This window comes from Capra hircus, chromosome 15 (genome assembly GCF_001704415.2).
Source record: "Capra hircus breed San Clemente chromosome 15, ASM170441v1, whole genome shotgun sequence".
NCBI lineage: Eukaryota > Metazoa > Chordata > Mammalia > Artiodactyla > Bovidae > Capra > Capra hircus.
Genome location: NC_030822.1, coordinates 31,536,897 through 31,555,883, shown reverse-complemented (window position 1 = coordinate 31,555,883; position 18,987 = coordinate 31,536,897). Strand labels below are relative to the sequence as shown.

General features: G+C 48.0%; 1 protein-coding gene across 3 annotated transcripts in view; it reads right to left on the bottom strand.

The window, feature by feature from the left end:
- Nucleotides 2,129-18,987, bottom strand: part of CLPB (ClpB homolog, mitochondrial AAA ATPase chaperonin) — a 143,060-nt gene continuing 126,201 nt past the window's right edge. For 2 of the 3 annotated variants that reach the window (XM_013969731.2, XM_013969732.2), the window contains 8 exons: nt 18,868-18,923; nt 13,501-13,545; nt 12,971-13,132; nt 7,668-7,824; nt 6,828-6,901; nt 6,540-6,659; nt 6,346-6,450; nt 2,129-5,959 (listed from right to left, as the gene is read on the bottom strand). In XM_013969731.2, the coding sequence (XP_013825185.2) occupies nt 5,711-5,959; nt 6,346-6,450; nt 6,540-6,659; nt 6,828-6,901; nt 7,668-7,824; nt 12,971-13,132; nt 13,501-13,545; nt 18,868-18,923 (968 nt within the window). In that variant the 3' untranslated portion in view covers nt 2,129-5,710. The remainder of the gene's footprint in view (nt 5,960-6,345; nt 6,451-6,539; nt 6,660-6,827; nt 6,902-7,667; nt 7,825-12,970; nt 13,133-13,500; nt 13,546-18,867; nt 18,924-18,987) is intronic. The other variant, XM_018059407.1, reaches the window with a different exon arrangement.

The window sequence follows — 18,987 nt, the reverse complement described above, 5'->3', positions numbered from 1 at the left end:
CTCTTGAAATTACTGTGACAAACCTGTGAGGCATACTGGGGTTGGACTGGAACGACTCTTGGAGGATGGTGGGCAAACAGTTCCACGATTATGATGGACGTGTGTTCCTTACTTCTGATCATGGCCCTAGAGGTGACACACTGGTACCTGCCCACTTACTCCACACTGAAGGGGTGCTCCCCCTGTCCCAGGTCAGGTCCTTAGAGCCCAGCAGGTGACCCAAATCTTTAGAGATTCAGTACTTAATGGTTCTGTTATTTCATATCTAAATCAATTAGGATCGCAGTCAATTCAGTCGCTCAGTTGTGTCCAACTCTTTGCGAACTCATGAACTGCAGCACACCAGGCCTACCTGTCCATCACCAACTCCTGGAGTCTACCCAAACTCATGTCCATTGAGTCAGTGATGCCATCCAACCATCTCATTCTCTGTCGTCCCTTCTCCTCCTGCCTTCAATCTTTCCCAACATCAGAGTCTTTTCCAATGAGTCAACTCTTCGTATCAGGGGGCCAAAATATTGGGAGTTTCAGCTTCAACATCAGTCCTTCCAATGAACACCCTGGACTGATTTCGTTTAGGATGGACTGGTTGGATCTCCTTGCAGTCCAAGGGACTCTCAAGAGTCTTCTCCAACACCACAGTTCAAAAGCATCAATTCTTCGGCACTCAGCTTTCTTTATAGTCCAACTCTCACATCCATACATGACCACTGGAAAAACCACAGCCTTGACTAGACAGACCTCTGTTGACAAAGTAATATCTCTGCTTTTTAATATGCTGTCTAGGTTGGTCATAAATTTCCTTCCAAGGAGTAAGCATCTTTTAATTTCATGGCTGCAATCACCATCTGCAGTGATTTTGGAGCCCAAAAATCACTAATAGAGAAAATTGTTGAGGGTGAAAAACAAGGAAACAAATCTGAGAAAACCACCTAGAACAAAGGTTCTTTTTTCAAGTTCACCATACCATCCTTTTTTGCCTTATGGTTTCTAATCTTCCCCTTATTTCTTTGAACATTTTTTTCCCTTTTATTTTCTCTAAACATTTTACACATACTTCTTTTAAATTCAGATTCTTCTGTTACAATTCTTGGAGTGCAGATTCTTCTACCGGTGGCATCTGTTGCGTTTCTTCTCCTCTGGTTTGCTTCTTTTTCCTTTCTCTTCTCCTCCTTTGTTTGAGGGTGTTTTCCCTGTATGCTCATTTCAACAGGACTTGTTTTCCCAAAGGTTCCTTTGTGAAAACTTGGTTACAAGAATATCCTTGCTGAGCAGTTTTGTGTTTGCTTCCAAAGGATTCTATAGCCCAGGACAGGCTTTTTGTTAATTTTTCATCTTGACAGTCTAGTAACACTTGGGTACCATGAATTTGGACCACATTCTCACAAATGGCAAATGTATTAGTTTGTTTGTAGATGAGTCTTTCTACTTATAACCCTGAGTGATGTTAGACTTTCTTATATTTCCCTACTGATCCCCAGGTTAAGGAGCAGTGTTTTTCTGGTCTTCATTTCACAAGGAAGTGGTCCTTTGAGACTCCTGTTTCAGTGGTGAAGGCCCAGCACTCAGCCAATAGGTAGATTCCCCAGTCTCGATAAACTCTTTGACCTTGACTCACACATCCTCTGACTTCTGGGTTCCCATTCATTTCTGGCACCTTGGGACTTCCCATTTTCAGTTTCAAGTTCAATTGTGTGTCAAACATTTTTTTGGCTACATAATATTCAATATTTCTATATTTGATGTGGGAAGGAAGTTTGCCTGGGACTACTCTGTTGTCTATTGGTTAGAAGTCACCCCAAAACATTCTGCATACTGCAATGAAAAGGTTCTTTTAAAAATACCAATATGGCTGTTTCATTCCCTTAGTATGGCATTCAAGGCACTGTGAAGTCAGGATACTTGCCTCTCTAGCATTTCCCACCACTTTCTCCTTTTCTCCGGAGTCACATACAGTCTGTGCAGTCCAGAAACAGGTACCAATGCGTCTCTTTCCATTCTCTTACGATTCTATTTAGGGTATACAGTGATAGTAGTTACATTTACTTATCCTCTAGTTTGCACACTCTCCAGGTGGAACTGAAGTAACTAACAGGTCACTACTTGTATCTCCTAGACTCAGAAAACAGTAGTTCTGAATTGTTTATTAATTATATAGGTTCTTTCCAAGAATGATGTCTTTTCATTTGTCAGATCATGTTCTATGCCCTTCAGTATGATTTTCCTTTTTTGTTAAATTTATTCTTAGTATTTTATAATTGTGAACAGGTAATACATTAATAAAGGTTCAAAATTCAATTTAAAATTATAAAAAAATAGTTAATTTACCCTTCCATTGCTGTTTCCTCTCTACCCAATTATTGTCTCTTCTAAAATTACTTTATGTATATGTGAGCAAATACATATACCTATTTATTTCAGCTGTTCATAGGCCTCACTGTGAAGATCTGTGCTTGCTGCAGGGCCTACCCACCCATCCAAACACCTGGAGCAGCCATCATGTGATGGCTCTGTGTCAGCTTCTATGAACAGGACAGTGAGTAGAACTGGGTATCTGCCCTTGCGGATCTTACACTCTAATGACAAAGGCAAACAAAGAACAAGTAATGCAACTGAGCTAAGTACTGTTGAGGATGCTATGAAAGTATAAGGCAGGGGTCCAACATCACCTACAAGGTCTAGCTGAGTCTCTAGAAGTGATACTCAAGCTTCTCAGAATCGGGAGGGTCTGCTCTGTCCCTTATTCTCTTCTCAGAAAGGTGGTCATTCGGTTTTCCTGTATAAAAGCTATCTGGTTTTCAGTTACATGTCTGCTGGTCCTGGCCACAGCTGACTGAACCAAGAGACTGGCAGCCGGGCATAAGAACTTTAGCCAACAGGAGTGCTCTACATGGGATGGTCACTGACTGACTGAATTAGATCCTCTATGGGAGTCTGAACAGAAAACAGAATGAGAGAAGAAACAGAGATAGCAGGAGAGGAAGAAGCAGAGAATGAACTGTAAAGTGCTAATAATAACAGCAAGTCACAGGCCCTGTGGTTAGAACCATAGGCATCAATATGGACTCATCGTTTTTAATAATATACAGATGGACAGATACAGTAATAAATTCAGTTGTGTGTGACACATGTATTAACATATACACGTTTATTTATTTCCTAGCTTTGTGTGCTGAAAAGGTCTAGAAGCAATGACACTTCAGGGGCACTGAATATACCACCTTGGTTTCTAAGTACCATTCTCAGATAAGAAGAATCAGGAGTTGCTTAGAGAAATGGCTGAAGTCAGGGCTGGGACAAGAAAAGTCCAAGTAACTTTGGAACACCTTGTGGCGTCAGAAAATAAGGTAATACTAAAAAAATGATGGGGCAACATTGAAACAACACAGGAGCCAACTTGAGAGCTCCCAATGGCTAAATCTAGGCCATATGAGCAATGAAATATACTCTATTAGTAGGCTACAACCCATAGACTAAAACAAACATTCATTAGTTTTACTCATAGGTAAATTATTGAATAAATAAATGGGAGAAAAGAGACAGCTGTTCCTTACAGAAGAATACCAATTAATACATATAGATGGAATAAGAAAACAATGTCATCATTAGGCAAATATAATATTAATGTTTGTTAAAAGCAAGAGCCAGTTGGGAAGATCCCCTGGAGAAGGAAATGGCAACCCACTCCAGTATTCTTGCTTGGAGAATCCCAAGGACATAGGAGCCTGGCGGGCTACAGTCCATAGCGTCACAAAGAGTCAGACACGACGGAGTGACTAACGCGTTTACATTTACAAGATGGATGCTAAAATCAATGGGCAAAATTCTATGGATAAATAAGACATTTGTACAGTTTCCATCTTTCCATGAGATTCTTATTCATTTCAAAGGGAAAATTGGTAATCTTACAGTAGAGAAACTGGTATACACAACCTGAGCATGTACCCCCTGCTCTGAGTTATAAGGATGGGCATAGCATCACTTGAGGGCTAATCTTGACCAAAATGGAGACCCTCAATCTAGCATGTGAAAACAGCAGACAAACCCAAATTGAGAGAGACTCTACAAATTTAACTGACCTGGAGATTTCAAAAGTGTCAAGGTCATAAAAGGCAAAGAAGGATGAACTGTCACAGGTTGAAGGAGATAAAGGAAACACAACAAGAGGCAACACGGGATCCTAGACTGGATTCTGGACCAGGAAAAGGACAGCAGTGGGAAAAATGGCAAAATCTGAATGCCTAGAGATTAGCTAATAGTACCATATCATGTTAATTTCCTGGTTCTAATAATTATAATTTAATAATTTTTAACAGATGGTTGGTGAAGTTGGTGAAGGGTACATGGAACTCTACAATTGTGGTCATTTCCTGTAAGTCTAAAATTATTTCAGAACAAGAACAACAAAACTGCTACTAATAAAGAGTGGCAGTCGCTGAGGTACAGAGCGGCAGACAGCTCCTGAGGGGCTGGACGATGCCTGCTGCAGCATCTGCTGGAGCCCATGTCCCAGCTTCCGGCTGCCCCACACCTGCCGTGTTATGATATTCCCCCATCACCTGAGGGACTGTGATTCCTGTCCCCATTTTCTGCTTCCTGGAAGAGACTTTCTGACACCAAAGGAGGGTTTCCAAAGTGGCCCTTCAGAGGAGGCTGATGGCATGGTCCTCAATGGTGGCTACTGCAGATGGTTCCCAAGGATGTATGTACCAAGCCTTGCTGTGCCCTGCATATTAAGCTGAGGCTGAACACGCCTGGTGTGTGGAAAGCCTTGGCGGATGGTGTGCAGTCCCTCTGCTTAGTGACTAACATGCAGACTGCACGAGGGAGCTGTCTATCCCATGTTCACTTAGCTAGGACCATGGTATAGACGGGGCTGAGGAAGACTCCATGGCCATCTGGGTACACCCCGACCCAAGGATCCCCCTACAGTTCTCCACTGTCTATGTTGTTGGTCACCTGCAGGAGGCCCCGCAGAGTTGAGCTTGCTTGGTCATTTGGTGCTTCTGTCCAGACACCGTGTAGGGTAGGGTAGTACCCAGCCTTCTTCCTAAAGATGCCCTATGCTGGCCTAGTTCCAAGGCTGGAGAGACGTGGTCTGGTCTGACTCCTGAACGTGGGGCAGGGAGGAATAGTAGCTATGATACGGCAGTGGAAGGGGGAAGGGTTCCGAGAGTCCCTTCCCCTTGGAATTCTAGGGCATGGGAAAGAGGAAGCAATGGCTTAAATGCAGAAGCTCTGTGTCTGGGCCTCTGACTTCTCTGCTCCCTGTGGAGACATTCTGGGGACCCAGCAGCATGAGAGCCAGCAGAGGGTAGCAGGTCACAGCCTGGTCTCTGTCTTCTTCCAGCCAGATCAGTTCTCAGTTGCCATACTTCTGAGTTTCCAGAAAACATGATAAAGTTCCAGAGGCTCCGGGACATGAGGATCACGCTGAAGGACAGAGATGAGGGACCTCCCTCTTCTCCCTGCTGTAAAGCGGGCAGAGGAGCAGCTCCCCTCCCAGAGACCTGAGAGCACACGTGGGGCCCACAACGAAGGGGCTGGGGTGGGGCTGAGAAGGCATCTTCCAGGGGCTGTGAGGAGGTAACAGGCCTTAGGCTGGATGGAGAGGGGTGAGAAGCAGGAGGGGAAGGTAGGTCGGTCACCACGCCACAGCCAAGGGGGCTTTATTGGGTGTTGAGGGCACGTGTGGGCAGGTAGGTAGACGCTAGAGGGTGTGGCACACCTTCTCAGGGTGGAGTGGTGCCTGGATGTCCAATTTGCGGGTCTTGCTGTCCTTATCAATGATCTCCAGTCGCAGCTTTGGGGGACGCCTCTCGGCCTGGGGTGAGGGCAGTTCAGGACTCTTGAGCAGCTGCTTGTCTGAGTCCTCCACAGTGATGCGCAGGGTGCAGCCCCCCGGCAGCAGGTCCTGCTCATAGGCAGCCGCCAGCTGGTTCACCACTCGGCGCTCCACCTGCAGGCGGTAGGGGAAGCTGTCATCATTGCCAAAGCCTGGAGGCCCAGCTCTGTCACTTGCTGCCTGGGCAAGTACTTACTCAAAGCTTCAGTTTTTTCATCTGCAAAGGGCTAACAACATGAGCTTGCAGGATGGTACTAACAAGTCAGTACAATCAATTTCTGAGGTTCCCAGCCCCAGTTCCCTGACACTGGTAGGAGTTCAAACTCATTTACCCTCTTGGACAGCGGTTTTATTTGATTATATTGTTTTTGGTTCTGAAGGGGCGTCTGCTCTGGGTAAGGAAAACCCCAGCCTGCCTGGACAGGCTGGGAGCGCAGCAAATGGGTCTAGGGGCACCAGGGAGGGAGGTGTGGAGGTGCCTCACTTCTCTCAGGGCTCACCTCATGCTTGATGGAGCGGGCGCCATAGTGTACGTTGTAGCCTTCAACCAACACATCCGCCACCTCACGGTCCCAGAGCAGTGTGATGTTGTGCCTTTGCTTGGCCTGGGACAGGTCAGACAGCAGCATGTCTGCATGTGGCCCAGGGCTTCCTAGATGTTCCGCCCCCACCCACGGGCAGTCCCTGCTCTTACTCTCTTGGCCCAGAAATTCAACTCCTTGTTGACAAGTTGGATGAGCTCCGAGTGGCAGAAGGGGAGGAAGTAGACGATCTCATTGATTCGTCCCAGAAACTCATCTCTCCGGAAGTGAGCCTGCAGGGCCAGGTTAGGGATGAGGTGAGCTTAGTGACCCAGAGTGGGTAAAGGAGTTAGTGGACCCTACTGGGGAAGATACAGGTGGGAGGGCTTCCACATCTTCATGATGGCTAAGGTGATCCCCTCCAACTCGAGGCTCCAGCAAGAAGGACAAGGAACTCTTACTTTTAGGATGGGGCGAATCACGTTTTCCTTGAAGTTCTTTGAGATGGTGATCTTGTCACTGATCTGGACGTCCCCTGTGGAGACAGAAACATAAACTGCCTGCTCCCTACACCTGGGACCTTTGGGAGCTGTGCTGCACCTTGGCTCCATGACAAGAGCCTGGTCTTGCCCCTGACAGTCTGTGTGATCCTGGTCAACATCTCAGAAGCTCTGGGCTTCGGCCTTCTCATCACCTGCACAATCAGACGACTGGATTGCATACTTCCCAGGCCCTTCTAGTGCTCATGTGTGGTAGGAATTGCATGAAGGCAGGGAGGAGAGAGAAGAGGAGTCAGGACCGAGACTTGAGTCCCAAGTTGTAAGAAGGGGGCTAGAGAGTTCAATCCTAGACAGAAGGCTGATAGACGCAGTGTCCACCCTGACACACTCCCCTTTCCAGAACTTTCCAGGGCCCACCCGTGCCCACCTCCAGGTTTCCGACCTGCCATCCCCTTGCTGCACCAAAGTGTCCCTCCCTGTTAAGTGCATATCCCTTCAGTCCCCTGAGACCATGGCCTCCTCCTGGCCCCACACCTTGGGGTGGCTCTGTCCCTGCCTCTGTCTGGAGCCCTCCTGTCACCTGAGAGGCCTGGGGCTTTCTTGCGGAAGTAGGGGCACTGTCTGTCGGCCTCCCTCCACTATCTAGTTGGGTGCTTGGTGTCTAGTCAGGGCCAGTGAGGGAGAGATGCCAGCCGGGACCTTCATCTGTCCCTGGGACCCCAATTCCATCCTTCCCCCGGAGCAGTGTGGCAGCTGTGTCACTTGACTGTTTGCCCAGAGAGCACAGGCCACATGCCATACCAAGGTTCTCGGCGATCCGGTTACGGCTCATCTCCAAAGCTTCCTGCCTTAGCTGCAGCGCATGCTGTGCTATCTCGTCGCTGGCCACGTTCGAGGTCATGATGAAGATGGCGTCCTTGCAGTCGATGGTCTTGCCTTTTCCATCTGTCAGCCGGCCCTGGGAAGGAGCAGCAACTGCATGGTCAGGGAGCGGTAAGGCTGGGCACCTCTTCCAGGAGGTCTCTCCAGAACCCTCTCCCCCTTGCAGTCGGCGCTCCCTTCTCTGGGGTCTCTGAGCACTGTTCTCACACCTTGGTTTCAGTGCTCACCTGCTGGAGAGCCACAAGGTGAGACTGCATCTGCTGCCTGGCATCTCTCAGGGCACCCAGAAGCCAGTCTGACTGTATAAGCAGCCATCCAACACACTCTCCTGGAGGCCTGCTGTGGGTGGAGCTCTGTGTTGGGGCACTGGGGACTCACTGAGCCTGACACGCTGCAGTCTAGAGGAGTGAGGCCAGGAAACAAGCAGTCAGAATTCAGTGGGTTAGACATTATGATAAAGGAAAGGCCAGGCTGCTATAGGAGGTCAGAGCGTATTCTACAGGGCCACTGTGAAGGCCAGATAAATGAACTGAAACAGGTATAATCTCTGCATCTTTAGAGCCATCCTCTGGCCTAGGATAAAAAATAATGTTCTTCCTTTAATCAACGTGGGAAGTTGCCTTGGAATCTTTCGTTTTTTTTCTAGAAGTGACACAGAAGAAAACATCTTTACTAGACACAAATGCACCAAGGAAAGAGAAAAGGGGCAACAATAAAGGGAAGAGACAGAAGAACTAGGAGAGTGTAGCTGTCCGGGGCCACTCAGCTTGAGGCGAGGAACTCTGCCCACTCAGCAAACCTCAAGGCTCTCATGGTACAACGGCACTCTGCAGTCATTTGTAAGGAAGCATAGGGGCTTTCCTCGTGGCTCAGTGGAAAAGAATCCGCCTGCCAACACAGGAGATGTGAGTTTGATCTGGGTTGGGAAGATCCCTTGGAAAGAAAATGGCAACCCACTCGAGTATTCTTGCCTGGGAAATCCCATGGACAGAGAAGCCTGGTGGGCCACAGTCCACAGGGTTGCAGAAATGTTGGACATGACTTAGCAACTAAAACAACAATGACATATGAAAGCAATACTCAGTGCCCTGCTGAGAGGAACTGGTGGAATCTGCTGTGATGGGCACCCACGGCCACCCCTGGGGCCCTGCTGGGTGCCTCTGTGAGGGCAGGGTCTGGGTCTTGTTCTCACCAGGTCTTAGAACAGTGCCTGTAGTCCTCAGCACTTGCTTGCACACTGAATCCTCACCACCCCTACAAAGAAACTAAGGCTCCAAAGAGCTTAGTTTGTACAAGGTCTCACAGCTGGAACACAGTCCAGCTGAGACTCTACTGAATGGTCTCACCCCAGCACCCCTGTCTTTCACTGTATACCAGGCTCCTGGGGCCATACCAACAGTGTGGGATAAAGGAGGCTTCATGAAATTTTCTTTCCTAAATAAAAACTTCTCAAGAGTTCTTCTAAATTCAGTTTGCATTCTTTGATCCTGACTGGAGAGAAGCTAAGCTACTGGGTCAGGTGTGGGGAGAGGTAGACCTTCTTGGGAATTCACCGGGGTTGCAGACAAAGCATAGCTCCTGCCAATTCTGAGAGCATGGCTCTAGGGAGAGGTCACTGACAGCCTGCGGGGGCCCTGCCCCGGCCTCAGGCAACCATTCCTTCTTAAGTATGTTCCTTCCCCTGGTGGCGAGGGCCTCACTCAAGGTCAGCCCTTGCTTCTGAAGCAGATGCAAAGGCAGACTAGCCCTAGCGCTCAGAGGTAAAAAAGAAAGGCATAGCATTAACTGAGCACCTACTGTGTACTGGGCATGGTACCAAGTGCTTTTCTGCCTCACTTTACCCTGGCTCGTGGCACAGGCCTCTCAGGAAGTGTTAGCTCCAAGGGTGTCTATTCAAAGGGGACCTTGAGATCCAGTCCTGGTCACTCCCCCGTCCCAGCCTTGAGTGGGAAGAGGAGAAGGAAGGATACAAGTAGATGTTCCTGAGCTTGGCCATGAGCTCCCCACTTCACTCCCTGCCTACGAGATACAACACGACAGATCCACTGAGGGCAGTCCTAGTTTTGGGGACCAGGTCTGCATTCGTGCGTGATGTGCCCAAGTGCGCGCGGATGACCCCGCTGTGTTCGCAGTGCTCATCCCTGAGGACTGAGCGCACACACGGCTGTACTGGCCAGAGCAATAACCGGCGGCCATTTCGTTCTGAGAGATCAAAGCTCTGCTCATAACGGGGCCTGAGGATGGGTCCCGGGTGGGCAAGGGGAGCAGGTGCAGTGCATGACTGACCCAAGGGTGACTTTCAGTGTTTGCACCTCCTCCTCCGAGTCCTTGGCAACAAAATGTGTTCCAAAGAGGGAGCTGTGGCTGACCCGCCTCCCAGCTGGAGTGCACGCATGCGGGTGAGGTGCCAATGCTCACTGCAGGGTCACAGGGGCTGCTCCCCCTCTGGCCCCCATTTCTGTCCTGGAAGGGAGGCGCAGAGAGTGGGCTTCCTGGGACTTCTGCCCTATGCTGTAAGTCTGGGGTCAACTGGGAAGTGAGCTGCATTACCTCTGCTTGGTGAGAGCTTTGGTAGGGCTCCCACTTTTCTGGGCCTAAGCTTGGGAGATCTGGGATGGGTGGCTCTGAGGTGGGGGACGCACTTCTCTATGCCCCTTAGTCCTACTGATCCTACGGCAGCACTCACCACAGTGGCTGAACGGCTTTTTGCTGCCTGTCTCCCCCTCACCCCTGAGCACTGAGGCAGGGGCTGTGTCTGTTCTGCCTGTTTCCCCTCTGCCTGCCTGCACTAAACCACACTCTTCTCGTTTGCCTCCTACTCTCTGGCAATTCCCTCTGCTCACCAGACTCACCAGGTGAGAGAGCTCGTCCGTTCCTGTGGCTTGTTACTCTTTCTGTGCTGAAGCACTCCTGAGTCTCCTTTTGGCGCAGACCTCTCTTGCACTCCAGACAAGCAACTTCCTAGACATCTCCATCTGGCAGTACCCCAGTCATTTCATTTTCAACACTTCCAAACCTTAGCTCCTCACCTTCCTCAGTCTGTTGCTCACCCCGCTGAGTTCCCTGCCTCAGCTGATAGCAGCAGAACCCATGGGCCACCCAGGCCAGAGACACTTCCGCTGGTCACTCCTGTCACCTCCCTGTCTCCTCACTTGGGAGTTCTCTCCATCCAATGGCCCTGCTGTAGAGCAGGTCTCCCCAGCCCTCACCTGGGCTCTTCAACAGTCTCCTTGCTGGTCCCTCTTCTTCCTTCTAGTCCATTTGCTCACTGCTGCCTACAGGAGCTTTATAAAAGGAAAATCCGATCATGCTTTTCTCTTGCCTAAAGTCTTTGAAGGCTTCTTCCTCTCCAACAAATAAATCCACACTCCTCTGCCTGGGATTCTAACGTGCCCCTGTCTATCTCACCCATCTACCTCCACCATTCTGTTCTCACCCTCCCTCACAGTCAGGCAATTACTGAAAGGCTGTAGTCCTCTGGATGGAGCAGGCTGCCTCACACCTCTGCACCTGCACACAAGCTGTCTACTGCCAACCCTAACATACTGAATTAAGTTAGTCGATGGGGTGTTTCCCCTGGTGCTGGGGGCTCTGAGAATGCCTGGAGAGAGACAAGGTGTCTGGGAGTTATTATTTAAGCTGTGCGTTCTAGAACTGGAGTGCCTGGGTTCAAACTCTCGATTTCCTCTTCCCAGCTGTGTGACCATGGATGAATCAGTTATCTCACTTTATCTCTACATTTGTCACACTGAGGTAGTAATAATGACTATCTTCATATGATTATTGGGAAGATTAAAGGAGTTCATAAAACAGTGCCTTGCACATAAAGTACAAAAATGCCAACTTTATCGCATCTCTTTTCTACCTGATAGGCAGGGAGCTCCCAGAGGGCAGGTTTGGGTCTGGTCCATAAGCTGTGTACCTGAATCCCATTAACAGTCTAGAATAGAGTGGGGGGAGTATCAGAGCACAGGTGTGGGAAACAGAATATGTGACCTTTGAAGGACTGGCCTTCATTGCTCAGTAGGAGTTCTCAGGATAGGGAGCAGATAAGAGCCTAGGAAGAGGGCAATAAAACTGGGGCAGCCAAGGATGCTGGGCTCGGAGGGGCGGACAGTGAGTGAGCAGCTGTGGGGACATTTGGACCTGGCTCTGGCTGGCTTGGTACCTGGTGTGCTATTTGGTCCAGGGGTATCCATTCCTGTATCTCATCAGCGAATCTGTAACATTTCGGGAAGCAAACCCCTTTCCATTTTCCCAGGGCTGGATGGGGCTGAGTGGAAAGGCGGCTGGACTTGGTCTGCCCATGTGCTGGCTAACACAGCCTCTGCATGGGAGCAGAAGGAAGGCCTCACCTGGAACAGGTGGATGTCAGCCCCTCCCCTGACAGTAAGCCCTCCCTCCCCTGCTCAAGATAAGGAGAGGTACAACGGGGAGACCTGCGCTCTGGGACCAGACGTATCTTGAGACCTTTTCTGGCTCCTCTGTACAGTAGCTCTGCGGCCTTGGGCAAGTCATTTACAACCTCTTGAACTTGTTTCTACATCTGTTATAAAAGGTTTCTACCTTGCCTGGCTATTGTGATGATTAGCAATAAAGTCTGCAATGTCTTTAGCACAAGCCTACTACATAGACTGTGCTGAATAAAAGGAAGCTGTTCCTCGGTCAGTTGAGAGGGAGACTGTTCTTGTTTGTGATGAGCCGGGAGCTGTTCAGGAGAAGAACGCTCCATAAGCCAGGGCACCACCATTCCACCATCACTGCAATGGTCACAGACAGCAGTAACACCACTAACATTTTGAAGAACTGGTGAAGACGATGGAAGGAAGGAGTAGGAGCCGTCTGAGTGAGAAAGACTCTTGGAGCTTACTGGATCCAGCCTCCCTGTTTTTCACATGAGGTTCCTAGAGATGGAGCTGAGCTAGAACTAAAAATTCAGGTCTCACTCTCTCCTGGCACTTCTGCCCCGTTCTGTCTCTCTAAAAGGGACCCTGGGCAGCCACAACATTTCAACTTTTGGGCCGTGCTTGTTTTTCCTGGAGTGCCCAGTCTGGGCCCTGGTCCAGAGAAGGGGTGAAGCCACATCTGCTAACTGACTGAATGTACACATGAGGAAGCAGGAACTTGATGAATGACTGACTCTGGATCCACAGGTCCTGCTGCTCATAGCCCCCTCATACCTACAGGTGTCCCCCGGCCAAACCCAGCCCAAGCTGACTCACCTCATCAAACAGCTGCAGCATGATGGTGAGCACATCTGGGTGGGCTTTGTCTACCTCATCAAAGAGCACCACGGCATTGGGGCACTGCTTCAGCTTCTTGGTCAGCTGGCCACCCTCCTCGTGGCCAATGTAGCCTGGTGGGGACCCGATGAACTTGGCCACCTAGTGGAAGGAAAGAATTAAGTTAGGAAGGCCTTTCCATCCTTTCAGTTTCCAATATGGGGCATGCACGGTAAGCTGGCTTTGTATACTGTTAAGACTGCCTGTTTCAACAAGGTAAGGTTATCTCTTGGGGTGGAAGAAATCCTGCTGTGATAGGAGAGCAGCTGGATCTCTTCTGTGTTTATTTTTCAGAGCAAATCTTATGCAAAACAGATCAGGGACCCCACTGTGTACGTATGTCCCCAAAGGACAAATTCCAAGGCTGCTGTAATTATCTCAGGCTTGAATGACAAGTCACATCAAAATACTAAGGCAGAGTCATGTTAACAGGCTCTCCAAACCACACTTCACCAAGAACTCTCACTCACCTCATGCCGCTCCTGGAATTCAGACATGTCTAGTCTGATGAAACCCTGTGTGGAAACAAGCAGGAGTCCATTTGAAGGCAGGAAGGCAGAGGGAAGGGCTAAGGAAGTGAGCATCTCAAATATCTTCCAGGCTTTCAAGCCACACCAAGCCAAGATTTGCTATCCCATTCTCATGACACAGTGTTTTCTGGCTCGTTGTCTCCTTTTCTGTCCACTCATCCCCTAAATGATTCCCTCACTCCCTACCTTAGTAAACCCAGGTCATGTCCCTGCCCTTAAACTGGCCCGGGAAGTCTTTTTTTTCAGGCTTCTACCAGGCCTGATCACCACACCATCCACTTATCACACATTTCCTGAAGGCGTCCTGTGTGTGCTGAGCACTAGAGCTATGCCTCTGTCCTCTAGGAGCACCGGAGTGGGACAGGCTGATATAGACAAAGTCAGCCACCACCAGCGTGGATCATGACGAGCTGGAGGGGAGCAACAAACACCCAGACAGCTCCACGGTGCCCTCCACTCTGCAAGTCTACATGGGCACAAGTCCCTTTGCTTTAGTTTTCTTTTATTTTTCAAAGAGTGTAGTTGATTTGAAAAGCTGTTAATTTCAAGGGTACAGCAAAGTGATTCAGTTATACCCACACACAAACACACACATATATTCTTTTTCAGATTCTTTTCCATTACAGGTTATTACAAGACATTGAATATAGTTCCCTGTGCTATACAGTAGGTCCTTATTGTTTATCTTTTTTATAAATAGTATATATCTGTTAATTAACTGTTAATTTATCCACTCCCCATTTCCCCTTTGGTAACTACAAGTTCGTTTTCTGCCTGTGAGTCTATTTCTATTGTGTAAATAAGGTCATTTGTATCACTTTTTAGGCTGTATAAATGATATCACATGATTTTTGTCTTTCTCTGACTTACTTTATATAGTTTGATAATTTCTATGTCCATCCATGTTGCTGCAAATGGCATCATTTCATTCTTTTTGATGGCTTAATAATAGTCCACCCCCCCTCCCCATCCATTCCTCCATCGATGGACATTTAGGTTGCTGCCATGTCCTGGCTATTGTAAATACTGCTACTATGAACACTGGGGTACATGTATCTTTTTGAATTCTAACTTTCATCATCTTCAGATATATGCCCAGGAATAGGACTGCTGGATTATATAACTCTAGCTTTTTTTTTTTTTTAAAAAGAATCTCCATACTGTTTTCCAGAGTGGCTGCTCCAATTTACATTCCCACCAACAACGAAGGAGGGTTCCCTTTTCTCTACACCCTAGTTTACTTTTCTTTTAAACTAATAAATCTTACCTACACGTTTTCGCGTCATTAAAGAGCTCTCCACAACACTGCTTGCAGCCCTTCTCTCTCCATGGTTGGGCCTGCAGTGCTTTCCAAGGAGGTGGCCTCCTGGGTGAGGCCCTACTATAATTAGCCCCAGGGATAGAACACTGTCTAGAGTGGGATTTGCGAGTTAACATAGCAGAACGCCCTCTCCTTTTCATGAAGAACTCAGGGACTTCGGGTGTTATAAGGGCATTCAGAGGTGCCCTGTCTCTCCACCGAGATAAGGGTTCCCCAGAGACTCCTCAGGTTCCTCTCCTACTGGCACCCACTGACTACACTTCTCTTGAGAGCTGAGGAACAGGGGGTGCCAAGACCTGAGAGGGAGGTAGTAATGCCTATACCTGAAATGCAGGCCATATTGTAGTTCAGCTGCTGGTCAGAAATTAAGTCTGTGAAGTATTCTAGTTTTCTCTGTCCTGTCACTCTGTACCTGGGGTATAGGGTGGCAGAAAGAGCCCTGGACTCGGCTTCCAACCCCAGTTCTCCACTGTCTGTGGCCTTGACCAGGCTGCCTCCCCTTTTAGAGCTGCTGTTTCTTCACCCTATGTCCTCTCCTTGTTTCACCAGAGGCCTGAGGACAGGGCCTAACCCAAGAGGTGGGAAAGACCCCAGAGAAGTTCTTAAGGCCACGAGGGGTGATCACTGCTATCAAGCATGAAGCATTAGCCAGTAAGCATCTTCACAGGGCCCCAGGCAGCTCGGCCAAGAGAGACACAGGCTTCAGGAAGGGTAGGAAGACAGACATGGGGAAGCTGGGAGTGCAGGAGGAAATGGGCTGGAAGCCACGAGATGGACATCTGATAACAGCTGACACTCACTGAGTGCTTACTATGTGCTTGGCAATGTTCTAAGCAAGCTATAAAGAAAGGGCTTAGAATGTGTATAAGTCTAAGAGATAAGTACTATTACCATCCCCCCTTACAGATGAGAAGACTGAGTCATGGATTAAAGTAATTTGCCCAGGGTCTCAAACCGACAATCTGGCTCCAGTCTGCGCTCTTACCCTCTATACTCTATTGCCTCATATTTCCCACTCCCTCAATCAGCTGGGCTTTTGGCATCTTCATCTTAAGGGTTCTGAGTTTTGTGCCTGAACCAGTGTCAGTCAATGTCCTACGATAACAGGGAGTATAGACTTCAGTGCTTACTTACTCTTATGTCAAGTTACTAAGTCCTTCTACTGATTTGCTAAATAACTCTGAACAAATCTCAGGGCTTGATTTTCTTAGCTGGAATAATTTTGGTTTTACATGATCTTAGTTTAGGGTTATCTAGAAGTGAGGCAACAATAGTAACAATAGTGAAAGTGAAAGTGAAGTCACTCAGTCGTGTCCGACTCTTTGCGACCCCATGGACTGTAGCCCACCAGTCTCCTAAGTCCATGGGATTTTCCAGGCAAGAATACTGGAGTGGGTTGCCATTTTCTTTTCCAGGGGATCTTCCCGACCCAGGGATCGAACCCGGGCCTCCTGCATTGCAGTCAGACACTTTATCATCTGAGCTACCAGGGAAGCAAGTAATAACAACAGTATCCAACATGTATTGATTGTTTACTAATGTGCCAAGAATAGTGTACAGCATTTTACATCATTATCTCACTTAACCTTCATGATAATCCAGTGAGATAGGTACCATTATTGAACCCATCTTACAGATGAGGAAACTGATGTAAACACAGATCTCGGCCAACTCCACAGAGTAGTTTAAAGCTGAACTCAGATCCCTGCTCTTGATCCCTTCATTATACTGATGCTATAACTATGGTCTTTAGAGCTCCACCACCATACCTCAGGATGAAATCACAGGATGCTATTAAGGTTTTTTTCTCAAGGATTATTAACTCTAATAATGGAAGTTAACAAAGCTGCTCAATTCGGGAAAAACAGTGGAGTTTAATGATAGAAAAAAAAATTCACAGGAGGTCTGATAAAGAAATTATAAAAAGATGCAAACAGGGATTTCTCTGGCAGACCAATGGTTAAGACTTCGTGTATCCACTGCAGGGGGGTGTGGGATCAATTCCTGGTCAGGGAACAAATATCCCATATGCTATGTGTTGTTGCCAAAATAAGAAAAAAGTACAAGTCTTTGTGAGGTAGCCAAGTCTGGAGGTATCAGTGACTCTTTTCAAATGAGGGAACTAAGGTACGAGAAAGCCAGAGCTTGAATTTAAGTCACTGACTCCCAGGCCAGTGCTTGTTCATTGAGTGAGCCCTCCTTTACACTGGGCCCTGTAGATGACACTCCCCACACATCAGTCCTTGGATCCTGGCAACATCAGGTATCCTGGTTAGACAGCTTACAGTTCAGAACCCTCAGATTATAAAGGCATGTCTCAAACATGCCTGTTACATGGCCAGAGAATGTCTGTGCCAAACACAGATGTTGTAATGAGCTGATCCACAGGGCTGGTGAAGGTAGGAGTTTTATAAAAGTACCAACTCTGATTTAAAAATAAAATATGTGGATGATGATACTGGGATTCTCATGCCCCTCGTCTCCCTATGTGACACGAGGACAAAAAGGACAGGTTTACAATCTAGTCTTTCCTTGCAGCAGAGAACAATGGTATTGAGAGAATAGTTGACAGACTGGATTCTCGTTTTACTTCTTCCTCTAATAGGTGATCTTGGGCCCTTAACGTTGCAGGGTCTCAGTTTTCTCATCTGAAAAGTGGTTCTAATTTGGCATTTAAGCTATTTTCCTTGTAAGATCAAATAAGACAATAGATGGGAGTGCTTTGAAAGGACGGAGTGATGGATAAATATGAGACAAGGGATCAGGTACTTGATGGGTGTTAGAGCCTGAGCTCGCTGTGATTCACAGTATTTCACTTGATGCTCACAATAATCTTAGACACAGGACTGATTAGCTTCACTTTGAGGCAACAGCTGAAACTTGGAGGGGTAAAGCAACCTGCCTAGGTCCAGTAGAACCTGCACCAAGGAATGGCTGACTCCAGAGCCTGGATCACCCAGGCCACTATCTCTGAGGGGAGATGGCGATACTTCCGTCTCCTAGGTGAGGCATGCACTGAAGGATGCCATTGTCAGCTTTCAGGACACCCTTCACAAGTTGAAATCTGCCTCTCGTTTAGATGCTCCAACTGAAAAAAGACTTGCACCGTCCGTCTTTTATCAAGCCCTTCCTCCTTTCTACACCAGCAAGTCAGCAGATACTTTCCTTCTACTTCCACTGTTTATGAAGACATATTAAGACAGCTTGGATAAGGAGATTATAATTCGTAATTAAATATTAACCTTTCTGACAGTATTAAAATTAAACCACTCAGAATTCTTCATCCCTAATCAGGTGGTTCCTGCCCGTAACTACATCTTCCCTAATAGTCTCACTAGTTTATGGCCCTTCCCAGAGTGCTAATTGTTTCAATCGCTGCCAACCTGATGAATTGTCCTAAAAACGCTGTTTCAGTTGGAGCATATCAGCATGCCGTGCGCTGTTTCTTGCCTGCCTGCCTGTCGAGTGGGTCTGCGGTGGCTTTGGTTGAGGCAGCTCATAGCAACTGGCAGAGTCAGCAGAAGGGGCCATGGACGCAGCTCAGGAGGACACGGCCTCAGCTACCTTGTTTCCTGTGGCTGCCAGGCGCTCAGAGAGGTGGTGGAGGGGGAGCCGGACCACAGCATGACAGGAGTTGGCCAGGACTCTGTTGCTGGCAGAGCTCTGGGCAGTTCCTTATCGCCTCAGCTAGGGAGGCTTTCCACAGAAATTAGACAAGGGCACCCACGGTTGTGGGCAACCTGTGATGCCTCCAGACTGGGAAGCTAGGAGGAAGAGAAATGTCTGGTTTTAAGTTGAAATGTTTCTGCAGTCTGTAAGGACTGCTCTGACATTTTTCTCTGTGTGAAACAATTTCTTGTCAGCCTTAGAAAGTCAAACTTAGCAGGTCTTGGAAAGCCAGAGTCTGAACAACGGGATGGGCACTTGTGGGAGGGAGTGGTGGGCTCTCCATGGCCTGCCAATTGCGCCTAGGTTCCAGTCCTTACCTTTTTGGCATCTTTGTGCATATATTTGGCTGTCTGCTTGGCCAGTTCTGTTTTTCCTAGTAGAAGGAAAAGAGAAGTATTGGGTTAGGAGATGACTATCTCCTGGAATGAAAGAATATT